The 17,500-nt window shown below is 38.5% G+C and overlaps 1 protein-coding gene across 3 annotated transcripts in view; it reads right to left on the reverse strand.

Annotated features, from left to right (window-relative positions):
• ric1 (RIC1 homolog, RAB6A GEF complex partner 1) overlaps positions 1-17,500 on the reverse strand; it is an 81,857-nt gene that overhangs the window by 19,126 nt on the left and 45,231 nt on the right. The window contains exons 4-12 of one of the 3 annotated variants that reach the window (XM_067422748.1): positions 15,955-16,056; positions 15,334-15,476; positions 15,092-15,228; positions 14,118-14,209; positions 7,590-7,678; positions 5,194-5,338; positions 3,267-3,315; positions 505-651; positions 1-136 (exon numbers count right to left, since the gene is read on the reverse strand). The exon at positions 1-136 is cut by the window's left edge and continues 62 nt beyond it. In XM_067422748.1, the coding sequence (XP_067278849.1) occupies positions 1-136; positions 505-651; positions 3,267-3,315; positions 5,194-5,338; positions 7,590-7,678; positions 14,118-14,209; positions 15,092-15,228; positions 15,334-15,476; positions 15,955-16,056 (1,040 nt within the window). Of the gene's footprint in view, positions 137-504; positions 652-3,266; positions 3,316-5,193; positions 5,339-7,589; positions 7,679-14,117; positions 14,210-15,091; positions 15,229-15,333; positions 15,477-15,954; positions 16,063-17,500 lie in introns of all 3 variants that reach the window. The other 2 variants (XM_067422747.1, XM_067422746.1) reach the window with 2 other exon arrangements.

The raw sequence follows: 17,500 nt of genomic DNA on the forward strand, positions 1-17,500 counted from the left end.
AGGCTGATGGCCGGTGGATGGGGCTGCTGCTGTCCCGGCTCGAGCTCTTATCTGCCCCACTGTGAGCCTGAGTCGGGTCTCCACAGGTCAGATACAGACGGTCCTCTCCCTGCAGCAGCACCTGCTCCTGGTTACTCTGATCACACACACACACACACACACACACAGACACAGACACAGACACAGACACACAATGACCATGTAAGACCATCTATACTCGGGGATCGACATTCAGCATGTTCATTTGGCATGTAATTGGTCATTCACTTATCCGGGAAAGTTTTTGTGTGTGTGTGTGTGTGTGTGTGTGTGTGTGTGTGTGTGTGTGTGTGTGTGTGTGTGTTGTAAATATATTTTATTCTGAAGCAATATTCTCACCACTCTTCAATCAGCTTTGACATATTTTAATTGCATATTTGTGATATTTTTACATTTCATAAAGGGAATTTTCCCCGAAATATTCCCGCGTGTGTGTGTGTGTGCGTGTGCACGTGTGTGTCTCACCGTGCACGGGTTGACGGTCAGCGCGCTCTTAATGAACTGAAACTGCAGAATCCCAGCCTGCACGAGTTTTCCGTCTCCTTCCGCTCCGTCGGGAATGGTGTCCGTGTTTCCGATCACCCACAGGTGGTATCCCTCCACACCCCAACTCTGACAACACACACCAGTCCGTCACTTCTCAGACGTTACACAAGCGCACATTATGCGGAAAACTAGGGCTGCGCGATTATGACAAAAATCATAATTGACGATTATTCCCCTGAAATTGTAGATGCGATTATAAATTACGATTATCACCATTTCCATTAAAGGAAGTTTTAAATAGCTTTATTACACGGCTCTGTGAAATACTTGATTCTGATTGGTCAATCCCGCATTCCAGCGGTGTGTTATTCCCAGATAACACACACCGCTCATCCGGGTACTGCGAGTTATCTTGACCAGTTCTACTTCTGTGCTTAACGCTGGCGCCATCTTGTGGCTTAAACAGCCGTGGGTTACAATGGAAGACTTCAAGGCGGGTTTCCTTTATAACGTTTTAAATATGGATATTTTTCTGACACAAACGCATCGGTTGGAATCAGAAGGCTCTATTAACCCATCGGAGCCGTGTGGAGCACGTTATTTGACGGACAGCTGCATTTTTTATGGACTTCAAAATCAGCTCCAACTACTGCTGGATTAACGTTAGCCTGGACTTTTTAAATATAACTCTGATTGTATTTGTCTGACAGAAGAATGTCATAAACACCTATAATGACTTGAGGGTGAGGGAATGATGTAATGCAAATAATGTAAAATCTATTATATATACTGTACATAATAAGAAAAAATATGTTTGTTTTAGCACTAGTTTAAACTTTTCTTGGGTCAAATTATATGTGCCATTCCTTAATATTCACTTGTGACTGCTTATATAAGTATCATTATTCATTAAAAAGATTAGGATGCAAGTTATTTAAGTTTTGAAAATTCACATTTAAAGAAATCTAGTGTTTGATCATCATATCTAAATATTTATTAGAATGCAAAGACTGCAATATATTTTTGAGCAACTAGATTAGATACATGTATATTTATTAAAGAGCCATAAGGCACCTAATGGCATTACAAATACACATTAATATTTTTTAGCCACAAAATGACTCTAATTTGCCTCTTTGAATTGGAATTCTCTATTTTAATATTAATTACTACACTAATTGTAATATAAATATTAGAAGAAATATATACAAATATTAGAAGAAAAATATTTAAGTGGTCATTTATTGACAATAATTATTGCACAAATAGTATTTAGTACAAAAGATCTCCTCAAAATATTAAATAAATATAATTTAATGAGTATGAGTGTGACCTATTAGTAAGGAATACCTGAGGGCTAAATACAAGAATAACATTAATGTTAACAATGTTGAATCTCTATCACTCTCCATAATAAAACGATCCTGTAAATATGGCTGACTTAATAATCAATAAACACTAACACTAAGCTGTACTGTTTACCAAAACTTGCAGCAAACATCTATATGGTGAAACTGTTGTGTATCCGCTTAAGCCATTTAAATTCATTGGCACAGCGCTAGAAGTATTGAGCGCTCATGGGCCACGTGACCAGCGCGCGCCGCAGGGAGACGAGAGCATGCAACTCCGCTTTTCAACGCCTCTGGCTTTAACATTATGCCACATTAGCGCCAAAACGCTATTTATTGTTTGAATTTCATTAAAACACATTTTAAAAAAATTAAAGCTTAGCTTTGTTTAATATCAAAAGCAGGTTTGGCAATTTGGCGTGAGATTGAGTTGGGCGGAGTGAGAGCGTGAGACAGAGCCTGAAAGCGTGAGTCTCACGCCAGATGCGTGAGAGTTGGCAACCCTGTAAATCATAGGCTTGGGTTCATCTTTGGCTGAACTAACCCTTTCAGCATTCATTCTCAACATTTAGCAGGGATAGATAAAGGCTTAAAGCAGGTTGGAACTGTTTTTCTTCGCGGAAGCTTTGTGTAAGAGCTAATCAAATATTTAATCTCAAGACAATATTTTGTGTCTAATAATTATTTATTTGAGACTAGTAGCCGTGTAATAAGCGGGATAATGTCCACCCAGCCGGTTGTTATCGCAGAATAAACCCCTTCAGAGTGACGCTCCGCTTCGCCTCGGGGTCCTGATCACTCTGAAGGGGTTTATTCTGCGATAACATCCGGCTGGGTGGACATTATCCCTTACTTATAACATCGTTTGAAGCGACTGCATGCCATACATCTCAAAAAATGCTCTTCTTATTTAGTATTTTTTTCTCGTTTCCAGTCCAAATATCTAAATATTCTTAAATCAAGACCAATTACTAGATCAGTAAAATGACAAGATATTTTTTCTTGTTTTCTGAGGGGGAAAAAATCTAAATGAAGAGAGTTTTTGCTTAAAACAGGCAAAATGATCTGCCAATGGGGTGAGAAATAATCTTATTTCTGATTGAAATCTTGTTTCCGTCCCAAACAGAAATAAGATTATTTTTGCTCACCCCATTGGCAGATCATTTTGCCTGTTTTAAGCAAAAACTGGAGTTATTTCCCCCCCCCAAAAAAAGACAATTACTTTAGCTTGTCTAGTAAATACCAGAATTTTTAGATGTTTGGACTAGAAACAAGACAAAAATACTAAGTAAGAAAAGCATTTTTTGCAGTGTAAATTCGATTAATTGTCAGCCCTACTGTAAACTATTGCTTGTGTTGGTTATGAATGTGTTGAGATGTTTCCTCACTCACCATAGAGCTGATCTTCAGAGGGTCTTTCTTTGTGCCGTCGGAGCGATAACTGCATCAGGAAGAACACTTCACAATGAGCTTTCATTAGTTAACTTCATTACTTCACACTAACTACCAGTGCTTACTAAACTAACAGCATTTATTAATCTCAGTTAATGTTAACATTTATGAATACATTATTAAAACCAAAAGTTGTATCTGTTAATACAACACTTTACAACAAGGTTTAATTAGTTAACAGGTAACACTTTAGTATGAGGAACACATATTCACTATTAACTCTGACTTTAGCCTCAATAAACTCCTAATTTACTGCTTATTAATAGTTAGTAAGGTAGTTTTTAAAGCGTTTAAGTTTAGGTATTGGGTCGGATTAAGGGATGTAGAATAAGCTCATGCAGAATAAGGCATTAATATGAGCTTTACAAGTGCTAATAAACAGACAATATCCTAGTAATATGCACGCTAATAAGCAACTAGTTAATAACTGAACCTTAAAATAAAGCGTTACCAGTTAACATTACAACATTAGTTACCGTGAACTAACAATTAAAATACATATACAGCCTTTATTAATGTTAGTTAATCTCAACATTTACTAATACATGATTAAGATCAAAAGTTGAACACAGTGAACTATCATGAACAGTAAAGTGGTTGGTCAGATTACTTTGTGACTAGTTAGTAGCCACTAACTAGTTAGTTAGATAGTAGACTAATTGCTGGTTTGTAAGACTAGTCAGACTAATCAGTGACTAGTTAGTAGTCACTAAATAGTCAGTTGGTCACACTAATCATTAGTTGGTCAGACTAGTTAGTACCCACTAACTAGTTAGTTAGATAGTAGACTAACTGCTGGTTTGTAATTAGTGACTAGTAAGTTGTGATTAACTAGTCAGTTAGTAGACAAATTGCTATTTGGTCAGACTAGTTAATGACTAGTGACTAGTTAGTAGACTTATTACAAGTTAGACAAACTAGTGGCCAATGACTAGTTAGTAGTCACATAGTAGAAGCAGTTAGTAGTCACTAAATAGTTGGTCGCACTCATTACAAGTTGGTCAGACTAGTTAGTAGTCATTAACTAGTCAGTTAGTAGACGTACTGCTAGTTGGTCAGTTAGTAGACTAATTGCTATTTGGTCAGACTAGTAAGTGGCCAATGACTAGTTAATAGTAGTCACATAGTAGAAATGAGTAGTAGTTGTATAAAAATTCTGCAAAGACTAATTATCTAATTAACTAATTGCTAGTTGGAGAGACTAGTTAGTGACTAGTTAGTATTCACTAGTCAGTTAGTTAATAGACTAATCACCATTTGGTCAGACTAGTTCGTGATTAGTTAGTAGTCACAAAGTAGAAGCAGCAATTAGTAGTATTTACATAAAAAGTTAGTAGTCACTAACTAGTCAGTTAGTAGACTAATTGCTAGTAGATCAGAATACTTAGTGACTAGTTAGTAGTCACACAGTAGTAGTAGTTACATCAAAAGTTATATTAATTCTGCATACAAATAAGACTGATTAGCCCAAACTAATTGCTAGTTGGTCAGTCTAGTTAGTTATTTAGGGGACTAACTGCTAGTTTGTCAGAATAGTTAGTAGTCACTCACTAGTCAGTTATTGAGTAGACTAATTGCTAGCTGGTTAACAATATTACAAGAAGGTATTAGAAAGACATGACATTTTTGCATAAAGAAAACAAAACCTGTTATAATATATTAGTAGTGCAATATTAATGAATGCATTTATACTAGCGAGATCTTATTTTAAAGTGTTAGAAAAAGCGGCATTCAAAAAGCATCACCTGAGTCAACATTCTGGATACGGTGCTTTACAAATGCATTAATAAAGACGTGTGTGTGTGTGTGTGTGTGTGTGTGTGTGTGTGTGTGTGTGTGTGTGTGTGTGTGTGTGTGTGTGACTCACGCGAAGTCCTCTCCGAGTGTGCAGATGAGATGGGCTCCGAACACGCTCCACAGGGACAGACCGCCACAGTCCCACGTCACCATGGCAACGCTGCAGTCCGGAGACCAGCGGATCATCTTCACAGGGCCCGTTTTATTCCAGACATCTGGGACGAGAGAACGAGAGAGAGAGAGAGAACGAGAGAGAGAGAGAGAACGAGAGAGACAGAACGAGAGAGAGAGAGAGAGAACAAGAGAGAGAGAGAGAGAGAGGAGAGAGAGAGAGAGAGAGAGAGAGAGAGAGAGAGAGAGAGAGAGAGAGAGAGTGTGTGTGAGAGAGAAGGTGCGTAAGTGTGTGTGGCCGAGTGAGTGTGTGTGTGTATTGTACTTTGAAATGTATATATCTTGCACATATAGCCTTTAGAGTCATGTTATGAGGTCACAAGTGTATTGTGGTGGATATATGATGGGACATTCAGAGGATAAAGGGATCTTTGATTTTTCCCTAATACTGAAAGCAAACCCTGGCCTCATTTAAAATCCCCCTGATTCGGATCACGTGTCAAGCTGCTGAAATCACGTGACTTTGGCGATCCGAATCATGAATCGATTCACTGATTCATAACGGTTCGAAGCTTTGTTTTGAAGCCGGCCCATCACTATTTAAATCGTTATTTAGTTTTTTTGCACTAAAACTCTTCTCATCTCTTCATAAATGATTGTAGAGCCGCTGTAGTGAGATGGGCTTTGTAACGACGTCTTTAGTGCCTTTATGGGTCTTGAGAGAGGAAATGACATTGGTGTCTAGAGCCCCTTTCACACTGCGATACCGGGAAATACACGGATAATGTGACCCGGCATTTGTTCCCGGGCCGCTAGATTTGGTCCATTCTCACTGCCAGCGAAATACCGTAATATGTGCGCTTTCACACACAACCCGTAACGGTCCCGGGTCGAGCTGACACGTGACATCCTGATGTGACGTATAACGGCGAGCGATCTCAGCTTCAGCGCGGATAGTAAGGAGCTCCGTGGTCTCGACTTGTGTCCAGTTTGCGTACATTTCTGCTTGTTTAATTTTAGTTTCTTTTGTATCCGAACACTCTCTGCGTTTAAAACACCGACGAGCTCTTCTGGCACTGCAGGGTTGTATTATTGAAAAAACAAGCACTACTACGCACACGTTGCGGCATTAGTTTCGGCTTTTGTTCACACAGCGCTCGTCCCGGGTTTGAATACCACAATATTACTAGGTCCCCGACCCGGGTCGAATTCGGTAATCAATCCCGGGACGTGGTTGCTTTCACACAGAAGGCGACCCGGCAATGCTCCGGGAATATTGCGGGTCCGAGGTGCAGTGTGAAAGGGGCTAATGAAGGCCTTTCTGAGCCATCGGATTTCAACACTAATATCTTCATCTGTGTGTGAAGATGAGCGGAGGTCTGACGGCTGTCCAACCAAAGGAGGAATTAATGACAGAGTTTACATTTCTGGCTGAACTAACCCTTAAAGAAGTATTTACTAGACAAGCAAAGTTATTGTCTTGTTTTGAGGCATAACTCAAAATGAAGAGAGTTTTTGCTTAAAATTAGCAAAATAATCTGTCAATGGGGTCAGGAAAATAATCTTAATTCAAACAGAAAACAAGATTATTTTGCTAATTTTAAGACAACATTTTGAGTTACCCCCAAAACTAGACAATAACTTTTGCTTGTCTAGTAAATGCTTCTTAAATGCAAGAAGTTTTAGACATCTGGACAGGAAACAAGAAATTTTGGAAACATTTTTTGCAGTGTGTCGGGTTAAAAACACCAGATTATATCTGTGAAAATCCCATCTATGGCTTGTTTAACTCTGACACACTTCACAGAGAAAAACAAACATTAGCTGGAACCTGACACTGGGTAACTTCCTGTTGGTAATTCTTGATCTCAGCTCATCAGGAAACAAACACTGACACTTCTAAGATCAACTAAATATACAAATAAAATTTATTTATTAGGTCTTATTTAATTCTATAAACTATAATACTGATCTGCCAACATTGTCGCTATATGATACATTAAATAAGCTGATAACATCACTGTTTACTCCAGAACGACCATCAAAAGAATCAAATTTTGTTGCAATATTGTCCTGTTTAACACTGTGAAGCTGCTTTGAAACAATCGGCACTGTAAAAGCGCGATCTAAATAAGGTTGATTGATTGGGAAAACTGGTTTTGAGGGACTGATGGTGTCATTCCCATCTCAGCCAGCAGGAGGCGTCACCGGATTGTGAACAAACTCAGAGAGGATTGTGGGTCTGAGGTTAGACATACACACAGTAAATAAAAGGCTCATCCTCCATCTGTGGCTTTTGTGGACGGTTTATTCGGACTGAAGCTTCCTGTGGTGTGATGTTAAACACAGGCTCACCTGGGTAGTGTTTAGGGGTTAACTCCAGCCTATGAGAGAGCTGCATGGATCCCGTAGAGCTGTCAATCATGTACACCAACACTGAGCCGCTGCAACACAGAGTCACACACACAGAGTCACACACACACACAGAGTCACATACATACACACAGAGTCACAAACACACACAGAGTCACATACATACACACAGAGTCACACACACAGAGTCACACACACACACACAGAGTCACACACACGACACAAAAATGACACGCACTCACACAACACAAGTGACACAAAACACACCAAAAATTACAAATTCACACCTGAGCAGAGCCAGACAGTAACCGAGTACATTTACTTGAAATCAGTACTTAAGTACAATTTTGAGAGATCTGTACTTTACTCAAGTATCATTTTTGGAGAGTCCTCATGACTTTACTCAAGTACATTTGAGAGGCAAATGTACTCTTTACACCAGTACATTTCTATCCATAATCGTAAGTACTCGTTACTTCTACTTTTTTCAAAAACAACAAAAAAGAACAAAAAAAGAAATTTCTCAGAAACCCTCAATTTGTTGTTCCCCTCTCAATTTGATGTTTCCGTATATGATTGGGACAGCCTATCAGCAATCACTTCAGCTTTCCGCCAAAGCAGGACCGGGGCACCACTCGTAGTGTCGCCAAAATGAGAGATTTTCCCGTTTAATTAATGGCACCAAATGATGAATATTATTTGAAGTATTACCCCAAAAAAATAAAAAATCTCCGCCAAGCGAATGCTTTAGTGTCAGATATAGAATGCACGATCATTTTAACGTTGGGAATGTGTTGTGTTGTGTCGACTCTCGCTCATCTAAAGTAGAGAGGATTGCTTTAGTGTGCTTGGTCACATGCGCCAGATACAGTGAAAGTTGCCTGATTATTTATGACAGATGGCCGAATTCACCATGTCAAAAAGCCCGAAGACCTCTGATGCAGGGAAGATACTTGTACTCTTGATACTCAAGTACTTTTAAAATCAAGTACTTCAGTACTTTTACTTGAGTAGACATCTGACTGTAGTACTTTTACTATAGTAGACATCTGACTGTAGTACTTTTACTAGATTAGACATCTGACTGTAGTACTTTTACTAGATTAGACATCTGACTGTAGTACTTTTACTAGATTAGACATCTGACTGTAGTACTTTTACTAGATTAGACATCTGACTGTAGTACTTTTACTTGAGTAGACATCTGACTGTAGTACTTTTACTATAGTAGACATCTGACTGTAGTACTTTTACTAGATTAGACATCTGACTGTAGTACTTTTACTAGATTAGACATCTGACTGTAGTACTTTTACCAGATTAGACATCTAACTGTAGTACTTTTACTATAGTAGACATCTGACTGTAGTACTTTTACTATAGTAGACATCTGACTGTAGTACTTTTACTATAGTAGACATCTGACTGTAGTACTTTTACTATAGTAGACATCTGACTGTAGTACTTTTACTAGAGTAGACATCTGACTGTAGTACTTTTACTATAGTAGACATCTGACTGTAGTACTTTTACTAGATTAGACATCTGACTGTAGTACTTTTACTAGATTAGACATCTGACTGTAGTACTTTTACTAGATTAGACATCTGACTGTAGTACTTTTACTAGATTAGACATCTGACTGTAGTAGTTTTAATAGATTAGACATCTGACTGTAGTACTTTTACTATAGTAGACATCTGACTGTAGTATCTGACTGTAGTACTTTTACTATAGTAGACATCTGACTGTAGTACTTTTACTAGAGTAGACATCTGACTGTAGTACTTTTACTAGATTAGACATCTGACTGTAGTAGTTTTAATAGATTAGACATCTGACTGTAGTACTTTTACTATAGTAGACATCTGACTGTAGTACTTTTACTAGAGTAGATATCTGACTGTAGCACTTTTACTAGAGTAGACATCTGACTGTAGTACTTTTACTAGAGTAGATATCTGACTGTAGCACTTTTACTAGAGTAGACATCTGACTGTAGTACTTTTACTAGATTAGACATCTGACTGTAGTACTTTTACTAGATTAGACATCTGACTGTAGTACTTTTACTATAGTAGACATCTGACTGTAGTACTTTTACTAGATTAGACATCTGACTGTAGTACTTTTACTTGAGTAGACATCTGACTGTAGTACTTTTACTAGAGTAGACATCTGACTGTAGTACTTTTACTAGAGTAGACATCTGACTGTAGTACTTTTACTAGAGTAGACATCTGACTGTAGTACTTTTACTTGAGTAGACATCTGACTGTAGTACTTTTACTAGATTAGACATCTGACTGTAGTACTTTTACTAGATTAGACATCTGACTGTAGTACTTTTACTATAGTAGACATCTGACTGTAGTACTTTTACTATAGTAGACATCTGACTGTAGCACTTTTACTATAGTAGACATCTGACTGTAGCACTTTTACTAGAGTAGACATCTGACTGTAGCACTTTTACTAGATTAGACATCTGACTGTAGTACTAGATTAGACATCTGACTGTAGTACTTTTACTAGATTAGACATCTGACTGTAGTACTTTTACTAGATTAGACATCTGACTGTAGTACTTTTACTATAGTAGACATCTGACTGTAGTACTTTTACTAGATTAGACATCTGACTGTAGTACTTTTACTTGAGTAGACATCTGACTGTAGTACTTTTACTAGAGTAGACATCTGACTGTAGTACTTTTACTAGAGTAGACATCTGACTGTAGTACTTTTACTAGAGTAGACATCTGACTGTAGTACTTTTACTAGATTAGACATCTGACTGTAGTACTTTTACTAGATTAGACATCTGACTGTAGTACTTTTACTAGATTAGACATCTGACTGTAGTACTTTTACTTTAGTAGACATCTGACTGTAGTACTTTTACTAGAGTAGACATCTGACTGTAGTACTTTTACTAGATTAGACATCTGACTGTAGTACTTTTACTAGATTAGACATCTGACTGTAGTACTTTTACTAGATTAGACATCTGACTGTAGTACTTTTACTAGATTAGACATCTAACTGTAGTACTTTTAATAGAGTAGACATCTGGCTGTAGCACTTTTACTAGAGTAGACATCTGACTGTAGTACTTTTACTAGATTAGACATCTGACTGTATTAGTTTTAATAGATTAGACATCTGACTGTAGTACTTTTAATAGAGTAGACATCTGACTGTAGTAGTTTTAATAGATTAGACATCTGGCTGTAGCACTTTTACTAGATTAGACATCTGACTGTAGTACTCTTACTAGATTAGACATCTGACTGTAGTACTTTTACTAGATTAGACATCTGACTGTAGTACTTTTACTAGATTAGACATCTGACTGTAGTACTCTTACTAGATTAGACATCTGACTGTAGTACTCTTACTAGATTAGACATCTGACTGTAGTACTTTTACTAGATTAGACATCTGACTGTAGTACTTTTAATAGAGTAGACATCTGACTGTAGTAGTTTTAATAGAGTAGACATCTGACTGTAGTACTCTTACTAGATTAGACATCTGACTGTAGTACTTTTAATAGAGTAGACATCTGACTGTAGTACTTTTACTAGATTAGACATCTGACTGTAGTAGTTTTAATAGATTAGACATCTGACTGTAGTACTTTTAATAGAGTAGACATCTGACTGTAGTAGTTTTAATAGATTAGACATCTGACTGTAGTACTCTTACTAGATTAGACATCTGACTGTAGTACTTTTACTAGATTAGACATCTGACTGTAGTACTTTTACTAGAGTAGACATCTGGCTGTAGCACTTTTACTAGATTAGACATCTGACTGTAGTACTTTTACTAGATTAGACATCTGACTGTAGTACTTTTACTAGATTAGACATCTGATTGTAGTACTTTTACTAGATTAGACATCTGACTGTAGTAGTTTTAATAGATTAGACATCTGACTGTAGTACTCTTACTAGATTAGACATCTGACTGTAGTACTTTTACTAGATTAGACATCTGACTGTAGTACTTTTAATAGAGTAGACATCTGACTGTAGTAGTTTTAATAGAGTAGACATCTGACTGTAGTACTCTTACTAGATTAGACATCTGACTGTAGTACTTTTAATAGAGTAGACATCTGACTGTAGTACTTTTACTAGATTAGACATCTGACTGTAGTAGTTTTAATAGATTAGACATCTGACTGTAGTACTTTTAATAGAGTAGACATCTGACTGTAGTAGTTTTAATAGATTAGACATCTGGCTGTAGCACTTTTACTAGATTAGACATCTGACTGTAGTACTCTTACTAGATTAGACATCTGACTGTAGCACTTTTACTAGAGTAGACATCTGGCTGTAGCACTTTTACTAGATTAGACATCTGACTGTAGTACTCTTACTAGATTAGACATTTGACTGTAGTACTTTTACTAGATTAGACATCTGACTGTAGTACTTTCACTAGATTAGACATCTGACTGTAGTACTCTTACTAGATTAGACATCTGACTGTAGTACTCTTACTAGAATAGACATCTGACTGTAGTACTTTTACTAGAGTAGACATCTGACTGTAGTACTTTTACTAGAGTAGACATCTGACTGTAGTAGTTTTACTAGAGTAGACATCTGACTGTAGTACTCTTACTAGATTAGACATCTGACTGTAGTACTTTTACTAGATTAGACATCTGACTGTAGTGCTTTTACTAGAGTAGACATCTGACTGTAGTACTTTTACTAGAATAGACATCTGACTGTAGTACTTTTACTAGATTAGACATCTGACTGTAGTACTTTTACTAGATTAGACATCTGACTGTAGTACTTTTACTAGAGTAGACATCTGACTGTAGTAGTTTTAATAGAGTAGACATCTGACTGTAGTACTCTTACTAGATTAGACATCTGACTGTAGTACTTTTACTAGATTAGACATCTGACTGTAGTAATTTTACTAGAGTAGATATCTGACTGTAGTACTTTTACTAGAGTAGACATCTGACTTTAGTACTTTTACTAGATTAGACATCTGACTGTAGTACTTTTACTAGAGTAGACATCTGACTGTAGTACTTTTACTAGAGTAGACATCTGACTGTAGTACTTTTACTTGAGTAGACATCTGACTGTAGTACTTTTACTAGAGTAGACATCTGACTGTAGTACTTTTACTAGAGTAGACATCTGACTGTAGTACTTTTACTTAAGTAGACATCTGACTGTAGTGCTTTACTAGAGTAGACATCTGACTGTAGTAATTTTACTTAAGTAGACATCTGACTGTAGTACTTTTACTAGATTAGACATCTGACTGTAGTACTTTTACTAGAGTAGACATCTGATTGTAGTACTTTTACTAGAGTAGACATCTGACTGTAGTACTTTTACTAGAGTAGACATCTGACTGTAGTAATTTTACTTTAGTAGACATCTGACTGTAGTACTTTTACTTTAGTAGACATCTGACTGTAGTACTTTTACTAGAGTAGACATCTGACTGTAGTACTTTTACTAGAGTAGACATCTGACTGTAGTACTTTTACTTAAGTAGACATCTGACTGTAGTACTTTTACTAGATTAGACATCTGACTGTAGTACTTTTACTAGATTAGACATCTGACTGTAGTACTTTTACTAGAGTAGACATCTGACTGTAGTAATTTTACTTTAGTAGACATCTGACTGTAGTACTTTTACTTTAGTAGACATCTGACTGTAGTACTTTTACTAGAGTAGACATCTGACTGTAGTACTTTTACTAGATTAGACATCTGACTGTAGTACTTTTACTATAGTAGACATCTGACTGTAGTACTTTTACTAGATTAGACATCTGACTGTAGTACTTTTACTTGAGTAGACATCTGACTGTAGTACTTTTACTTAAGTAGACATCTGACTGTAGTGCTTTTACTAGAGTAGACATCTAACTGTAGTACTTTTACTAGAGTAGACATCTGACTGTAGTACTTTTACTAGAGTAGACATCTGACTGTAGTACTTTTACTAGATTAGACATCTGACTGTAGTACTTTTACTATAGTAGACATCTGACTGTAGTACTTTTACTAGATTAGACATCTGACTGTAGTACTTTTACTATAGTAGACATCTGACTGTAGTACTTTTACTAGAGTAGACATCTGACTGTAGTACTTTTACTTAAGTAGACATCTAACTGTAGTACTTTTACTAGAGTAGACATCTGACTGTAGTACTTTTACTTGAACTTGAGTAAAATTTTGCAAGGGGTATCTATATTTTTACTCAAGTAATGAAGCTGTGTACTCTGTCCGCCTCTGCACCTGACAAACACACACACGTCACACAAAAAAAAAAAAAAAAAAAAAAAATTCACACTTGACAGACACACATAAATGACACAGATCACACCTGACACACACACATAAATGACACAGATCACACCTGACACACACACACACGCGCAAATGACAGATCCCACCTGATACACAACACACACAAATGACACAGATCCCACCTGACACACACACACCTTGCGCAGCCAAAGGCCATGAGTCTGTATTTGTTGTTGACAGCGACACACGTGCCATCAGAGATGTCGGCGGCCCAAACGCCCTGGAGCTGCTGCAGAGAAACACACACACACACACAACATTAGTCAAGTGTCATAACACAGTCCTGTGTGTTGCATTCTCAGACATGAGTGTAACTCTCCAGTCAGTTAATCAGCACATCTGGTGATGAACCCTGAAGCCTTGTTTATACTTTCGCCTGTCTCCGCTGCGCGAGCCTCCGCTGACTGCGCGCTCCTCGCCAAACGGACGAGGCGTTTATACTCGACGTGCTTGCCGTTGTGCTATTCTTTGAAATGACAAGAGGGCGAGAGTAATTGTTTTATAAAACATCAGGAAAAAGAGTGGAGTAGAAGTGGGCTAATGTACACAGGTGATATTTATTTGAGTACATTTCACCAATAACCACACTACTAAAGAATCGTGTAAAACTCAGTAAACCATGGCTTGATATTATATGTATATAGTAATACATATTACATGCTTGATGTGACATGAGAACAAAATATATGTAAGCAACTAAATTAACAATCACTTAAATATTTCCTCATTTCAGTAAACATTTTAGTGTTGTGATTTTATTATTTGTTTTATTAAACCTGGATCTTTATTTAAAATGGCTTATTTCTGCTTTTGTAGGCTGATTTAGTCAATATAAGTGGCTATAACTGGGGGCTGGTGTGATGAGACGTCATGCTCGGCTAGATTCGCTGAGAACTCGTTCATCTTCGGATGCGGAGCTGCGCGCGCTGTTACAAAAAATGCGCTGCACACCGCCAGGCGGAATAGGGTCTTGCGGACCCAACGCGTACGACCGCTCCCTCCGCGTTGACGCTGTTTTTGCTGCGTGCACCCTCGTGTTCATGCGGACGTGTCGAGTATAAACAAGGCTTGAGGTGGTGTGTGTTCTGGTGATTTGTGTGTGTTCTCGTACATCTGTGGCGAGTCTGTTTGCAGTCGGTGTGATGAATCCGAGTCTCCCGTCATCAAACACCACAGCAAATCCATCCAGCGTAGCGCAGTACTCCATATCACGAATGTAAACGCCCTCCAGGTCCAAACACGGCCCTCCTAGAGCACAAACAAGCCCAGCTTTACACAACACACACACTGATTTAGAGACGTGACAGCAGACACACACAAACACACACACAGGGGAGCGTGTTGAACTCTGACCTCTGGAGGACTGCAGGTCGAGGGAGAAGGGGACGGTGCAGAGGTTCACCGCTCTCCGGCCGTTACTGACGCTGTCCCAGTGCAGCATGTGGAGGAAACCGTCTGCAGTCGCCACCAGCAGATCCTCCTGCAGCGTCTGCAGACTGACACACACACACACACAACAATTCAATCCACAATGTTAGGTGACATTTACACAGACACACACAAATACACACACACTTCAAAATTACACGCGTGCGTGTGTGTGTGTGAGAGTGAGTGAGTGAAAGAGTGTGTGTGTGTGAGAATGTGTGAGTGTGAGAGAGGCGAGTGTGAAAGTGTGTGAAAGTGAGTGAGTGAAAGTGAGTGAGTGAAAGTGAGTGAGTGTGTGAAAGTGAGTGAGTGAGTGTGTGAAAGTGAGTGAGTGAAAGTGAGTGAGTGTGTGAGTGTGTGAAAGTGAGTGAGTGAAAGTGAGTGAGTGTGTGTGTGTTAAGAGAGAGAGAGTGTGAGTGTGTGAGCGAGTCAGTGACTGTGTGTGTGTGTGTGTCTCTGTGTGTGTGTCTCTGTGTGTCTGTGTGTGTGTGTGTGTGTGTGTGTGTGTGTGTGTGTGTGTGTGTGTGTCTGTGTGTGTGTGTATACCAGCTGATAGGAGCCTCCAGGTCGACAGGTTTCTTCATCTCTAGAGTCAGAGCAGGAGCACACTGTTCCTCCTTATAGCCCGGAGTCACCTTAACACGAGCACTGCCCCTGACACACACACACACACAGAGAAGAAACACATAATCCGTTTAGTCTGTGTAATCATAATGCTTCATTGCACACTACACTAAACACACACACACCATTATAAACACACTCATAATCATTCCCAGCCCATAAACCACATATTTATATTCTGAAAACAACACAAGCACAACGAGACACACAGAGACGGACAGAATGTGTCGGACATGTCCTGACTTGACAAACGCCATCCTGAACGCAGACATCTGAAGATCTGAATGTGTGTGTGTGTGTGTGTGTGTGTTTAATTTCAAAGGGTCTAACAAACAGTCAATGTGTGTGTCACCCAACTGATGTGGGCTACAAGTGAGAGAGAGTCTGTGTGTGAGAGAGTGAGTGAGTGTGTGTGTGTGAGAGGAGTGAGTGAGTGAGTGAGTGTGAGAGAGAGTGAGTGAGTGTGTGTGTGAGAGGAGTGAGTGAGTGAGTGAGTAAGTGAGTGTGAGTGTGAGTGTGAGTGTAGCTGTGTCCCAAAGTGAAGGGTGCGCACTTCGAAGGCCAGACCAGGCCACGCCTTCAAAGTGCACGAAGTGCACGAAGGGCGAACGAGGGACAGGGTTGCCAGGTCTGCATAATAAAACCCCTCCAATTGTTATTCAAAAGTATCGGAATCACAGCCAGAATGGGCCAAAAATATCCCAAAATGCGGGGCGCGGGCAGTAGAAATATTGCTTAAGTAAAGACAACTTAACCTGTGGACTATAGGCTACAAACACCTCAAAGCAACAGTAGCCTAAATGCAACCCCATTCCAGACTTGGCAACAATGGAACCAAAGCGCCGTTAATGGACTAGCAGGTTCTGACAACTGACAGCGGACGTTCGTGAGGAGATTTTAAAAAGAGAAATGGAGCATATACTACTACTTATATATATATATATATATATATATATATATATATATATATATATATATATATATATATATATATATATATATATAACTTTTTTGAGCTTTCTATTGGGTTTTGACATGCTTCAAAGCCTGCGACGATGGGCTGGACCATAACCATGTAAATCTGTAGCCGGTTAAATATTGTCAAATTGCAAATATTATTTAACAGTTTATTTCTTATGTTAAATGTAACTGTTACAATATATTTTAAACATTTAGCCTATATACGTCCAAGTTTTTTTTTTGTTTTTTTTTTTAAGTAGGCCTACTTATTTTTATTCAACTCATCATCTCAGATGCATTTTTTATGGCATGCCATGAAAACCATGCAATGTCGACCGATTCGGCCCCGCAAAGCTGCGGACAGTGGAAATATGCCCTCATCCCAGAAGATGATGTCCCGCTCAGGCCTTACCAGAGTCTCTATTGGGCATTATTCCCCATCCCGGTCCAGCTCCAGCTTCTCCCGCTCAGCGCAATGAATGTGTAGAAAAGTGTTTTCTTCTGGTTT

This window comes from Pseudorasbora parva, chromosome 18 (assembly GCF_024679245.1).
Source record: "Pseudorasbora parva isolate DD20220531a chromosome 18, ASM2467924v1, whole genome shotgun sequence".
Lineage (NCBI taxonomy): Eukaryota > Metazoa > Chordata > Actinopteri > Cypriniformes > Gobionidae > Pseudorasbora > Pseudorasbora parva.